At 53.1% G+C, this 13,693-nt stretch overlaps 2 protein-coding genes across 2 annotated transcripts in view; one reads left to right on the top strand and one right to left on the bottom strand.

Moving 5' to 3' along the window:
• GPRIN1 (G protein regulated inducer of neurite outgrowth 1) overlaps positions 1 to 1,139 on the top strand; it is a 4,209-nt gene extending 3,070 nt beyond the window's left edge. Inside the window, exon 2 of the mRNA XM_008584929.1 lies at positions 23 to 1,139. Coding sequence (XP_008583151.1) covers positions 23 to 120 — 98 coding nt within the window. The 3' untranslated portion in view covers positions 121 to 1,139. The remainder of the gene's footprint in view (positions 1 to 22) is intronic.
• Positions 1,140 to 1,253: 114 nt separating this feature from the next.
• The window catches only part of CDHR2 (cadherin-related family member 2), a 25,547-nt gene continuing 13,107 nt past the window's right edge, over positions 1,254 to 13,693 (bottom strand). Inside the window, exons 16-31 of the mRNA XM_008584925.1 lie at positions 12,848 to 13,087; positions 10,906 to 10,975; positions 10,140 to 10,745; positions 9,254 to 9,325; positions 8,788 to 8,837; positions 7,167 to 7,318; positions 6,921 to 7,029; positions 6,750 to 6,838; positions 6,234 to 6,302; positions 6,049 to 6,126; positions 5,891 to 5,951; positions 5,686 to 5,810; positions 5,033 to 5,146; positions 4,871 to 4,951; positions 4,469 to 4,562; positions 1,254 to 1,476 (exon numbers count right to left, since the gene is read on the bottom strand). Of these exons, the coding sequence (XP_008583147.1) occupies positions 4,487 to 4,562; positions 4,871 to 4,951; positions 5,033 to 5,146; positions 5,686 to 5,810; positions 5,891 to 5,951; positions 6,049 to 6,126; positions 6,234 to 6,302; positions 6,750 to 6,838; positions 6,921 to 7,029; positions 7,167 to 7,318; positions 8,788 to 8,837; positions 9,254 to 9,325; positions 10,140 to 10,745; positions 10,906 to 10,975; positions 12,848 to 13,087 (1,992 nt within the window). The 3' untranslated portion in view covers positions 1,254 to 1,476; positions 4,469 to 4,486. The remainder of the gene's footprint in view (positions 1,477 to 4,468; positions 4,563 to 4,870; positions 4,952 to 5,032; positions 5,147 to 5,685; positions 5,811 to 5,890; positions 5,952 to 6,048; positions 6,127 to 6,233; positions 6,303 to 6,749; positions 6,839 to 6,920; positions 7,030 to 7,166; positions 7,319 to 8,787; positions 8,838 to 9,253; positions 9,326 to 10,139; positions 10,746 to 10,905; positions 10,976 to 12,847; positions 13,088 to 13,693) is intronic.

Raw genomic sequence — 13,693 nt, 5'->3', positions numbered from 1 at the left:
TCCGTGCGCGCCGCGCCTGCAGATGGCGCTGCCAAGCGCCCGCCCGGCCTCTTCCGCGCGCTGCTGCAGAGTGTGCGCCGTCCGCGGTGCTGCTCGCGGGCGGGACCCACGGCCGAGTGATCTGCACCCCTTTTGTACGCCCGGGTTTCCAACCTTCTCAGGCTCCTTTCTTGACCCCAGGCCCCTAGAAAGGGACCCCTCTGCGTGCGACGGGCCTCGGAGAGGTGGGCAGCCTCTAGGGCCTTCTCATCCCCTTCTTTCCAGACCCTCCCCTTCCAAACACCAATGAACCCCCCCTACCAAGCTCCTTCGTGTCCATGAGCCCACGAGCTCAGCCAGCCCTGACGCCCCACTGACTCCTCACAGCCCTCAGTTCTACTTCCTCCAGGTCACGCTGCATGACCACGGGGACCGGCTCAGCACCCCTTTCACTCCCTGAGAGCTGAGGCAGGCTCCTGAGATGTTCATACTGGTGCGTTGAGGTCTCCAGCGGGGCCAGATCCCCAGAACGGGGAGAGACTGCATGCAAATTTGAATAGTAAAAGCTCCAAGTGGCAAGGATTGGTGTGTGAGACCCTCGAGTGTGCAAGGCTCTGAATGTGAGGTCCCTGGTGGCGTGTGAGGTACTGAACGAGTGTGTGAGTGTGTCTTCATGCAGCAGCTGGATCCCGCAGCCGGCTGGGGCATCTCTTGCATGCGGTTGGTGGTCCTTCCCTAACTCCTTTTTCCCACCCACCTGGTCCAATCCCCCAGCCCTTATCCCCTCTCCCACTGGGTAAAAATTCCCAGAGAGGCCAAAGGCAGCTGCAGGAAGTGCCCTGGGGGCTTAGCTGAGAAGAACAGTCACAGAAAAGTCAGAGTCTCAGGCAGGACTGGAGGTCATAGCCAGAGGCTCATGGAAGGTCCTGGACCAACAGCATGGGTAACAACTGGTCGTGGGTATTGGGGACAGGATAGAGAGCTCATTCTACAACCACAGTTGTCCTTTAAAGGCCACCCTCTCCAGCCCCTTGTCCCCCCTGCTGTGAGCCCCCACAAGTCCCTTGTGACCACTCAGTGTCCCTGTCCCTGCCCCTCCAGCCACGGTTTTTGGCTACAAGCTGTCATGGTATACATTGGTAATAAAATCTTTCCCCAACCCTTGTCTGCTGTGATTGGCTAAAAGCTTTTTGGCTACAAGCTGTCATGGTATACATTGGTAATAAAATCTTTCCCCAACCCTTGTCTGTTGTGATTGGCTAAAAGCAGAAGAAGGCAGAGAACACACTATATTATTACATCCAGGGAGGAACAGGTGTAGTTAGGATGTGACAAGGCCTCTTCTGAGGTCACCCAGAAGACTGGGAGCCCCCATCACATGTCTATGGTGTCCAGGCCAATGTTGGTGAAGGGTCCACCCGTGCCCACCTGCCTTCCTGACAGCACCACTCTCAGGGGCTCTGGATCTGGCCCCAGCAGTCTGTGCAGCAGCTCCTTCTGGGGGGAGAAGGAGAGGAGGTGTGAAGGATGAGGGCAAGATGGGGTGACCTCTTCAGGCCCTAGGGCAGTGGGTGGGTGATCAAGCCCACCACCATATGGCTTCTCGGCGAGTGCCCCATCCTGCTCCTCCTAGGGCCTCAGTCTCCTGGCCCTGTCCCAGAGGTGGCCGTGGCTGGTGGTGGTGCAGGTGGGCTCAGGTGAAGGAATGGGCCTGGGAGGTCTACTCTGGCCTCTGCCCCACTCACTGGCACAGCAGCACTTTGGTGTTCTGCCAAGTCCTCAATAATGCTGGGCCCTGCATCCGATGCCAAGAGCCAGTCCAGCACAGTTCCTGCCACCTGCACCCCATGGCAGACACTTTGCTGGACAAGGTCCAGCCATTATCTGAAATACCTGCAGGAATCCCCTGAGGGAGGGATCATGTCCCCCATTTTACAGGTGTAGAAGCTGAAGCTCAGAGGGTCCTCCTGGCCAGGAAGGGGCACAGCAGGGTTTGGATCACTAGTCTTACTGGCTCTAAAGCCTGTCCATGGTGTGATGCTGCCACTGGTTGAATTTGGTGTCTCTTTGTGCCACTCACAGAGGGACCCATCACACCCAGGGTTCCACCTACAGTTCTTCATGGCATATGCTCACTCATCCCTCATGCCCTTCCTCGTCCCCCTTCCCACGTGACATGAGCACACTCACACACGCACCCTCCTGTGGGACAACCAGGTCCCCAGGCTCAACTACTCTGCTGTAGAGACACCCACAGAGCCAGAACCCTGGCCACTTCTGCCCTCCCAAGGGCATTCCGAAGGCTTTCCCAGACTGGGGCTGCTCTGGCCCCTGGTAAACAGTGGAACATCTGAGGGGCCCCAGAAGGGCTAAACATTCTGCCCATGCTCCTCAGAGCCCTCATCATGAACCCCAGGTGGGCAGCTGTTGGCACAATGCCACCCAGGATAAGGTGACTTGGAGACCAGAGACCTAGGTTCTGGTCTGTTCCCGCCCTGCAAGCCATCCGACTTTGAGCGGGACAGCACCCCTTTCTGGGCATCATTTTCTCTATTGGCTACTTGGAAAGGTTGGATTGGATGATCTCTCAGGTCACTCTTGACTTCCACACAAACGTTTACAGAGCTCTTGGACAAGTCACAGAACCAAGGGATTCATGGGAAAAGGCCCCATCTGTGTCCTGCCTCCCCAACCCCCCAGCCAAGGGAGAGGAGGGGGCGGGTAGCGCCCAAGAACACCCCATGGCCTCCTAGGCCTTCCCAGACACTCCCAAGGCCCACTCACTGCTGCAGGAGAGGGGGTGGAGCCTCAAGCAGCTTCTCAGAAATATAGCAATCCCCTGACCTCCCAGGACAGAGTCTCAGCTCTTTTTTGGCTTTGAAGGCTTTCTGTGACCTGGCCCCCTCCATCTCCAGACCCTTTTCTCAGAGCTCCTTGCCCCTCCCCAGCCCACAGGCCCAGCCTTACTGTGGGAGCCCCTGACTCCTTTCCCATCTAGGTCAGCATTGGCCTCCTCGGGGCCACAAGCTCTGGCAGGCAAGGCTGTTCCCTTCTGCCTCAGTTCCCCTAGACATGTTCATTGGAGTTTTTGCTTCAAACCACCTCAGAGATGAGCCACCCACCCAGAGGCCTCCAGCCCTGCCTGGCCACCTGGCCACCACAGCCCCCATCCTTAGGGGCCCATCTGGGAGCCTCTATACCAGATTCCCTGTAGCATGTTACACCAGACTCCATGTGCAACATTCTGGGTGTTTTAAAGCCCAAGAGAGGCTTTGGTTGACCAAATCTTTGCATGTAGAGTCCTCGAGGGAAAATAAATACTAAAGCGTGAGAGCAGGCTGGGAGCTTTGGAGGGCAGGGACCAGGTTGAGCTCAGGACTCAGAAGAGGGGTGGATGTGTGTGGATGGTGGGTGAATACCTCCCCGACCCCTCCACAGAACCTCAGACTATTACGACTCAAATGGGCCTTGGAGAGATTCTACTGCAATGGTGGCTTTCAAAGTGGGAAGGAGAGAGGGTAGTTTCTTCTGCTTCTGGAGACCCGCTCCTCCAGGTAGACAAACCCCCTGCCCCCAGCCCCCCTGCAGCCCACTCACCTACTCCAGTGGTTCTCAATCCTGCCTGCATGAGAATGCCCTAGGAAGCCTTTACCACATATCCGTGCCCAGGCTCCACCCAGACCATTGGAACCAGAACCTCTTGGTGTCACCCGGGCTTCAGTATTTATTTATTTTTCTCTTTGAGGCTGGCTGGTATGGGGATCCAAATAGGCATCAATATTTTTAAAGAGTCTCTATGGTGATCCTAAACAGCAGCCCAGGCTATGAACTCTCCGTCTCATCTAACCAGCTAACCTATTTAACTATTACTCATTTGAGGCCACCTTCGCTCCTCTGCTGGGCTATGTCCATTCCTCTCCGGGCCTCTTCCCTGTGCTCACCGTCTGTTGTATAGAAGCTATAACGGGACAGTCAGGCTTTTCGGCATTTGCTCTGTGCAGGTGTTTTTTTTTTTTTCTTTCCCTTTTGTCTTTTTTCGTGACCGGCAATGGGATCGCAACCCTTGGTGTCGCGCCCGCACCGTGCTCAACCAGTGAGCGAACCAGTCTCTATATGGGATCCGAACCCTCGGCAGGAGCGCCACCCTCTACCGAGTGCACCACCGGGCCGGCCCCATGTGCAGGTGGTTTTTATGCCCACTCTTATTCAATCCTCACCACAGCCCTGCACGGGTAATGTTCTGATCCCCATTTACAGATGGGAAAACTGAGAACCAGAGGCAAGAAGTCATCCACCCAGGTTCCCACAGTGAACGAGTGAAGGAGCAAGGATTGGACGCCCTATTCCAAAGCCATAAGGCTCCCCGGGGCCTGGGGCAGAGAAGCGAGGCTGCGCCTGCCCATGTCAGCAACAGGTCCCTCCAGCTGTGTCCTGAACCCTGCCCCTCCCAAGTCAGAAGCCCCAGGCACCAAATCATCCCCCATCTTACCTTGATTTCCTGACTGTTCTAGTCCCCACTGCTGTCGGCAGTGTTCATAGATTTGTTGCCCAGGTCCACACAGTTGTTATCTAGGGAGTTGAGGCTGTGGGAGAGGTGATGAAACTCAGGTTGTTGGCAGGCCCAGTCCTCCCTGTCTGTAGCCAAACACCATGACCACCACCCCCACTGCCAGCACCACCACCACCAACCACCATCACCACCATCTTCGCCCCCAGCAACACCATCACTACCAACACCACCACCATCTCCACCACCACCATCTCCACCACCACCATCTCCACTACCAACACCACCACCATCTCCACCACCACCACCACCACCATGCCATGATCATCACCACCATCACCACTACCTCTGCCAACTAGCCTGGCTGTGGGGGACACTGCTCACCTGACGTGGTCCATGTCGCTGGAGGAGGAAAGGTATACCAAGTCCAGGTCCTCGGTGGAGAGGTTCAGCATGGGGTTAGCCCTGGACAGAAGGCTCAGTCAAGTGGCCATGGCCTTCAGCCACCCCACAAGGTCTCTTACCCACTTTTTGACCCCTGCTCACCGCTCAGTGTTATACATGTTAGTCCCGGGGATGGCGGGGGCTGAGGCCACCACCCCCGCCACTGTCTTCCGGGCCTCCTTGGCAGCCTTCATAGCCCAAAGCTTCCGGTGGTAGCTGTGGGGAACCAGGAGGGGGTCACACCTTCACTGTATGCCCACCGTGTGCCCAGTGGAGGCCGTGAGAGTATGGCTTCACAATGGTCCTGGCAGGTGAGAGTGTTAGGCTCCGTTTTACAGAGGGTAGAAGTAAGAGCCAGAGAAAAAAAGTGTTTTGCCAAAGGCCACACAGCCAGCCAGTGTCAAGGTCTGGAATCAAACCCAGATATGGCTGCTGCCTCTATACGGGTTGGAAAGGGAAAAAGCAGCAGCACTTATTACGTGCGTAGTATGTGCCAGACATCTTTCTGGGAGTGAGATGCACATTACTTCCTTTAGTGCATTGACGAATCTCATGGCATGCCCACTCTGCAGATGTGGAAACTGACGCTCAGGGAGAGGAGGTGACTTGCCCAAGAACTTACAACGGGTCACTGGGGATTGAATGCACATACACCTGATACATAAACCCAAACTCTTTCTACCACCCTCCACCCCATGTCCTAGGTGGTAGGGGAGGGGGAGAGTTGGAGATGGGGTTGGTGGTGGGAGCAGCACCTCTTTCGCATACACACAAAGGCCACGGTCATGATCACAAGGACCAGCAGCAAAAGCGCTCCCAATCCTATGATGATGCTGATGAGTGTATTCGGCAGGTCTGACTCCTGGCTCTCCTGGGAGCCCTGGAGAAGAAGGAGTGGGAGACAGGCTGTGGGGTCAACATCCCCCGCTCCCCCATTACCTCCACCCTGCCCACACTCACCAGCACCACCAGCCCCAGCTGCAGCAGCCTTGTCAGGGAATCCTGGTCATTCCGGATCATCCTGGCCACAGAATCCCACTCAGGCCCAAGGGACATTGGCACTCCCACCCTGGCTTCCTTCTCACCATCATGCCCACCCCAGAGGCAGCCCCACTCACACACTCAGGTCGTTAAGTGTCAGGGCCGACCCATTGGAGAAGACAAAGTAGGCATCGAGGTAGGATTGGGCTCGGGTCCTGGAATGGGGCAGGTTTGGGGGGTCAGCAGCCCAGCCCCTCCCTGCAGGCCCCTCCTGCTGCTGCTTCTTCTCTTCATTCCAACCACCAGGCCTTTGGGCACTCACTGAGCTTTGGATTCTATGTCCTGAATGTTCACAACGTAAACCGTAGTCCTGGTCGCCTGGGTGAGAACCCTGCAAAGGGGGCAGGAGTCAAAGAGGCCTAGGTTAGAAGCCTGTGGCCACACTTCTGCCAGTGGAATTAGGAATTGTGTGAATGAGAAAGAGGCACCTCCTTTGGACAACTCTGTTGGCTAAGTAAGTAGCACCCCTGTGAAAATTAAAAAAGGAAACACCTTCCTCTGGGGCTGGGTTTATAGCTCAGCAAACAGAATGCCCTTGTGCAGTACACAGCCTTCACAACTGCACGTGGCAGCCCCATTTAGGCCTCTCTCTGCCCTTGGCTTGTCATGGGCTTGTGGGGGCATGCAGAAAGGTGGTACAGGTACAGGGTCAAAGACAGGGACAAGGTCAAGTGTGGATCAGGGACAGGGTTGAGAGACATTCCATCCAGGTCCTGTCAGGGACCAGCCTCCTAAGTCCTGTTCATCTCAAAGTCCCTTCCTCAACTCCTGGACTTACGCTTTAATTTCTGTAATGTCTGCGCCCACCTCCTCCTTGTGCATGGAGAACTGCAGCCGAACGCGGTAACTCTGGTCCACAGTGAAGAGCTGGGAGAGTAGGGTATGGGGGCAGATGAGGCACTGGGGACCCAGAGGGCACTGGGGGCTGGAGGAGGGGACTGTCACTCACATTCAGGGTGATTTGAGCTTCCTGGGCAAGACCCATGGAAGGTTTGTCCTGGGCCTGGACTGTCACTTGATAGGTGCCTTGTAGAGTGGAATCAAGGTTGGTCACCAGCCTATGGAAGGTGAGAGGCTCAGTCTCAGAACCCAGGCTGGAGTCCTCTGGTACCCACGTGTACACCTCCCAGGATGGGGAACTCCTTGCCTTGAAGCCCCCACCCCCAACCTCTACCCAGGGGCTGCCTGCAGTTACTCAATGTTGCCAATAAACACATTGGCCTCTGAGGAGGTGGAGATCCGGAAAAAGCCCTGGAAAGGGGTCATGGCCTCATCCTTAGAGATGAAATCCACTTGGAGGATGGAGAACAGGATGGCCCCATTGTTCCCTGAGTCATTGTCTCTGGCCTAGGAGCAAGAGTGGACAACATCTGGGGACCAGGCCAGGCAACCCTCCATCCCTAGCAGGAATCAAAGGCTAGGGTGGCCTGAGAGGCTGGTCTCCATAATCTCTATTGGACTTCCCCAGGCTACCCCAAATAAGCAAATGCTTTAAACAAACAATGTACACATTCTGCAAATCCAGGTTTGGACAAGTCCCTGTCCCTGCTCTTGTCTCCCCAACTCAACAAATCACTCCCCAGGTCCCTCCCATGTGGAAATCCTACCCTGCTCCTCACCTCCCCAACTGTCAGGCACGCACTCACACACACACTCACCCACACTCACAGGCACAGGAATGCTCAGATTTCATTCAGTGCTTAGTAATGTGAGTATGAATTCCCCTAGAGGACCAAACAAGTGAAGAAGGGAGCACGAATACTTCCATTCATTGTAGTGCCTTTTAGAGAAAAACATCACCAGCCCACAGAGCCGTGAGTCCACTGGCGCTACTGTTCAGGGTGAGGCCAAAGCTGGTGTTTAAGTTTCAAAAATAAGTCAATTTAGAAACAGTTGTTTAAAGTCATGGATAAATTCATGACATTGGAATGCAATTGTCTGAAGACTGGAAAACTGACCATTTTAAGGCTTGGAAAAAACCTAGAGAGGGAGAATTAGTATCTGCATTTTACAAGAGGAAACTGAGGCTGTGAGAGAGAGATGCTGTCTCAAGGGCACACTCAGTTCTAAAAGTGGAAGACCTGTCCATCTTCCATACCCATGTCCTTCCCACAGCTTAGGAAGTAGCACCCAGATACCACTTGCCAGAACTGCCAGCTTCTCATCAAGGAGGGAAACTGAGTCCCAAGGAGGCATGGCAGCTCTCTAGGTCAGTAAGAGGCCCAGCCTCTTGGAGGCCTCACCCCCACTTGGCATAGCCACTGCTCTCTAATAAACACACTCACATACAATACCATAAAAAATTGAAAGCATTTTTATAATTTTGCTCTGAAAATTATTTAACTATAAGGAACTCATTCAATTTATAATTGGTTATGATTTCTCTGTGATACTCAAGAATTCCGATATAGTGAGAAAAATCTAGCCTGCAAGTGGGATTTATTATCACAAAATTTTTATTAGTATTAAATTTAATAATTAATAAGGTTTGGGACTGGTCAGTTAGCTCACTTTGTAAGAGCTCAGTGCTATAACACCAAGGTCAAGGGTTCAGATTCCCATACTGGCCAGCCACCTTAAAAAAACAATTAGTAAAGTTTGATCATATTGATTAGGCAGGTGTTTGTTTCCATTCTGGGGTTTCTTTTTTCTTTTCCTTTTTAAAATTTTAAAAATTTTTCTGGGATTTTCTTTTATAAATGTTGGAGCACATACATTACCTTTCTAGGTTGAAATGTTTTGGGGGTAACTGAGAACCTTAGCCCTGTGTCCCCTGGGACTAATGTGATCAACAAAGGCTGGAACCAAGGACTTACCTGGACAGAAGCCACCTTTTGGCCAGGTATCACAATTTCTGGGATGATCACTATAGGTATGGACAGGAAGGGGGTGAGTAGGGTCAGGGAAGTGCCCACCTGGTCCAAGACTGGCCACAAGCCCAGCTCTGGGCTCATCCCCCTAAACCCACCCAGACCTCTCTGCCAAAAGAGACCCCCATTACAGCTACCTCTGGGCCAGTAGTTAAATCATTCACCTCCCCTTGTACGGATGGGGAAACTGAGGCCCAGAGAGGAAGGGCCTGGCCCAGAGCCAGACATAGGTGGAGCAGAACTGGAATGAAAACCCAGATGTTCCCTTCTGTTGCAAAAATTAGAAGCCTTCCTCCCTTTCTAAGGACACCCCTTGGGGCCTGAGGAGGATCTATGTGGTTATCCAAGGGTGGTCCCCGTGGAACAGGATGTGTATGGGTGTGGCAGGGAGATGACCAGGGTTGCTGCTTACCAAAAGTCTTATCCTCAGGAAGAAAATAGGGTGCATTGTCATTCACATCCTCAATGGTAATGGGGAAGCTTCCTAGGGAGACAAGGTCAACTGGCTGTGGGCTCTGGGCAAAAGCCTGACCCAAAGAGCCTGGCCCTATAGCCTCCCTCCCATGCATCATCCCGTGTAGGAGGGAGTACCACCCCCAAGCCTCAGAGAGGGTAAGCAGCTTATCAAAGTCAGGAGTGATGGGCCAGGACTGGGCCCAACCTAGTAATATCTCACCTGACCATGACATTATACTAACACTTTCTAACTGTGTAAACTGGTTATTACTTATTTATTTATTTATTATTTGGTGGCTAGCCAGTACAGGAATCTGAACCCTTGACCTTGGTATTATAACACTGCTCTCTAACCAACTGAGCTATAAAATTGGATAGGGATCACCTACCTAATGGGTCATGTGGGAATAAAGTGAGGAAATGCTCACAAAGTGCCTGGCATAGTTCTTGGCAGTTGTAAGGACATAATACATGCCAGCTATTAATATGGTTATTATTGCGATTTGGTGTCAGAAGTGGGATAATGTCTGTCTCTGAAGTGTGCTTTTTCTTTTACACTGCCTTGAAAACTAATAGCATTAATTAGGTGCTTACTATATGCAAGGCACTGCACTAAACACCTACATGCATGTCTCATTTAATCGTCACAGGCAAACTACTACTCAACTCCACTGGACAGATGGGGAAACTGAAGCTTAGACAGGGGTTGGGGCTTTTGCAGTGATACAACTGGGAAGGGCTGGAGCCAGAATATGAACCCAGACCTTGTGGGTCCCAGCCCAGGGCTCTTTCCCACAGCCCCTAACTGCAGTCTGCCAGGCCCTGAGGCCAGGCTACCTTACCATTGTCACTGTAGGCATGGAAGCTGGGGTCCATGTTGAGGTCATAAGCCCTCATGACCAGCGTGACCAGGTCACAGGCCTCATAGTCGATGGCCTCACTCTGATTGATGTACACAGAGCCATTGGGCACCACAGAGAACCAGCCATAGCACAGGCTGCCCACATCAACCCCAGCCTTGGTACAGATGACATTCACAAGCTGTATCTCCAGCTGGGCATCAGTATCCACATCCCAGGCAATCACCTCAGCGACCTGGCCTTGCTGTGAGCCATTCTCAGCCACATGGACACCCTGGAGCGAGGCTGAGTCCAGGGTAGGTGGCTCATCGTTCACGTCCTCCACAGCCACGTGGACTCCTACTGTGGCCTCACCCCCCTGTGGGTCTGGGTTCTCAGCACTCACTGTCAGATCAAAGAAAGCCTGCACCTCATAGTCCAGACTCACGTCTGAGGGCAGCTGGAGGAGGCATTCAGCCCGCCCAGACCCCAGCACTGAGCCTCGGAGGATGAAGTTGTTGGCACCACTTCCTGACAGGATAAAGCTGATGCGGTTGTTGGCTTCTGTCTGGTCTGCATCCTGGGCCACCACCACACCCACCAGCACTCCTGTGGGCAAGAGGCAGAGCTTGGAGGGACCCCTGGCCCCAGCCACTGGAAGCCTCCTCTGTACCCACCTCTTCTGGGCATTCCAGGCCTGCCTTGTGAGGGGTGAGAAGCCATACTGGGCCCCAGCTCCAGCATCCAGCCTGGCCCAGAGAGGACTTACCTGGATCCCTCTCCTTCACCTGGAAGTTGTAGCTGGACTGGTTGAAGACGGGCAGGTTATCATTGATGTCCTGCAGGCAAAGGAAGGTCTGAGTCCCAAGAGTCCACCCTCCCCAGAGCCATTCTGAGAAGCCAACAATTCCTCCACCCCGAGTCAAGGAAGCTGTACCCATGTCTCCTCAGACCGCACTGCCCACTTCCCAAATGAGGAAACTGCTTTTGAGAGGAGGGAATTTTCCCAGGTCACGCATCTGGGTCTCAGGGGCATATGTAGGGATTCTGCAGTTACACATGGTCAGAAAGCTCCACCTCCTTCCTGTTCTTCTGACCACAGCTCAGGTCTGTTTTAGACCCTGCTTTCTGGAAGGAAGATGCCAGGTCCCGTCTTCATCTCTGTCTAGCCCAGCTTGACCCATCATCTCTTGGATTTATTGTGTTGGCACCAAAACCATTATGTATTCACAAAGGCGGTCCAAGCTTTCCTTGGCCCCACTTCCCTCCTGTCCCTCCTGTACTCAATTCGCCCCATGACACTAGCTCTGTACTCAGGCAGAGCTGGACTCTGGGGACCTACGAGGGCTTAGACCTCGTCCTGCCCTCAGATGCCAGATGTTTTCTGTTCTCACCTTCCCTCACCAGCCCTGACCCCACCATGCACAGCCGGAGCCCTCTCCACTGTTGTCACAGCATGGAGGCGACTCTGCCTTCCTCTTTCTCCCCTAACACTGGGGTGTGCTTGGGGGACACGCTTGAGTGCTTCAGCCCTTCCTGGATCTGCCTGCGGGTGGGTGACATTATAGGCGTCTGCTTTGGCTTTAGGCTTTTTCCAAATAACCATAGAATGGACATCTCAGAGAACAAAGCTCTCTCCCTTAACTAGATATGTTTTCCGATAGTGATTTTCCAGGAAAGGCATTACTGGCTCCATGCACATGACCCACTGCATTCTCAAGGCTGTCCTCACCCACAGGAGTGGATAAGAGTACAGCTGAGTCACATTCTGCTCTACTTTTGACTCCTGTGGGACCTTGACCTCTCTGGGCCTCAATGTTGTCATCTGCAAAATGGGGTAGTAGTCCTCTCTCGAGGGGCAGTTGTGAGGACTGGTTTGTGAGGGTGAAGGAACCTGCTCACTCAGTAAATGCAATTCTGCTTTCTTCCTTCTTTGTGGTCCACCCCCACCCCAAGGACAGCCAACAAGTCCTAATTCTGCTTCTGTTTCTCCATTTTCTCCATTCTGGTAGGAATGTGGTGCATCCCAGCCCAGTGGGACACAGGGCTGCTGTGTGCAGTGGTGCAGGCTGTGCACTGCACAACCTTAGGGGGTGCCATCCACACCATGAACATTGTAGAGGTACACATTTGTTACAACACTTTTCTACAGGAAGGTGACTTGTGGGCTTGTGGCAGCCTTAGAAAAAGACCAACTGGTCTCCAAACCCCATTCGGCAACCCTAGGCAAGCTACTGAACCTCCTGGTGCCTGTTTGTTGATCAATAAAATGGTGTACAGTAGACACTATCAATGCTGATCTTCACTCCTTCTCTTTGTCTTTCAGTGGTGGCAGTAGATGGAAGGCTTCAGGTAGAACTTTGCGAATGACAGTATTCACTGAGGACCTTCTACAGTCAGGCACTCTTTGAAGCACTTTCCGTTAATTAGCTCACTTAATCTTTATGCCGTCTTCATCCCCATTTTACAGATGAGGAATTTGAGGGCACAGGAAGGTTAAGTAATTGCCTAGGGCCGCACAACTGGTGAGCCAGGATTCTAATCCAGGCAGGCTGGCTGCAGAAGTCTCCCACCCACCATATTGCAAAGGGCAGAAATGTGACTCGAATTGGGGGCATGGGGGTGGCCACCTGCTTGGGAGTCCCCATCCCAGGACCAGCAGGCTGTCAGACCCATCCTGGCATGCTGCCCCAAGCTGAGCCAGGCCTTACCTCCACATTGATGGTGACATTGACTTCAGTGCTAAGGACAGGCACACCATAGTCAGCCACGAGCATGGTCAGCACAATGCGGCCCCCCAGGGCAGGCTCGATGGCCTCTCGGTCTAAGGGTCTCAGGTTTCTGAGGAGCCCTGTGTTGGGGTCCACTGAGAAGTTATGGTTGTAGGCGCCAGGCTGCAGGCTGAAGAACAGATGGCTGTTGTTGGTGTGTGGCTCGTCACTGTCATGGGCCTGTGCAGAGAGGCAGGGGTCAGGCATCAGCCATCAGGTGCTCCCCAGCTTCTCAGCCCCTCCCCTGCAACCTGACCTCCCCCTCCAGCGTTGGCCCACATGGCCAGCAATTGTGTCTGGGGCCAGTGAGATGCTGGTCAATCTCTCAGCCCAGTCTCCCTTCAAAGAGGCTCAGATCAACAGCTTGCAGGGGCTTAAATATTGAGGTCATTCATTCATCTCACAAATGTTTACTGTGTGCCTACAACATGCCTGGCCCTGTTCTAGGCACAGGGAATAGAGCTGTAATCGACAGTCTCTTATGGAGCCAATATTCTAATGGGAGTGAACATGGGGGCAGCATATTACAGACACTCAAAAAAATTTTAAAAACACATAAAATAAGGGGCCGGCCCGTGGCTCACTAGGTAGAGTGTGGTGCTGATAACACCAAGTCAAGGGTTAAGATCCCCTTACTGGTCATCTTTNCATGGGGGCAGCATATTACAGACACTCAAAAAAATTTTAAAAACACATAAAATAAGGGGCCGGCCCGTGGCTCACTAGGTAGAGTGTGGTGCTGATAACACCAAGTCAAGGGTTAAGATCCCCTTACTGGTCATCTTT

This window comes from Galeopterus variegatus, unplaced genomic scaffold, assembly GCF_000696425.1.
Source record: "Galeopterus variegatus unplaced genomic scaffold, G_variegatus-3.0.2 Scaffold3407, whole genome shotgun sequence".
Classification (NCBI taxonomy): domain Eukaryota; kingdom Metazoa; phylum Chordata; class Mammalia; order Dermoptera; family Cynocephalidae; genus Galeopterus; species Galeopterus variegatus.
This window is presented reverse-complemented; position numbering and strand designations above follow the sequence as displayed.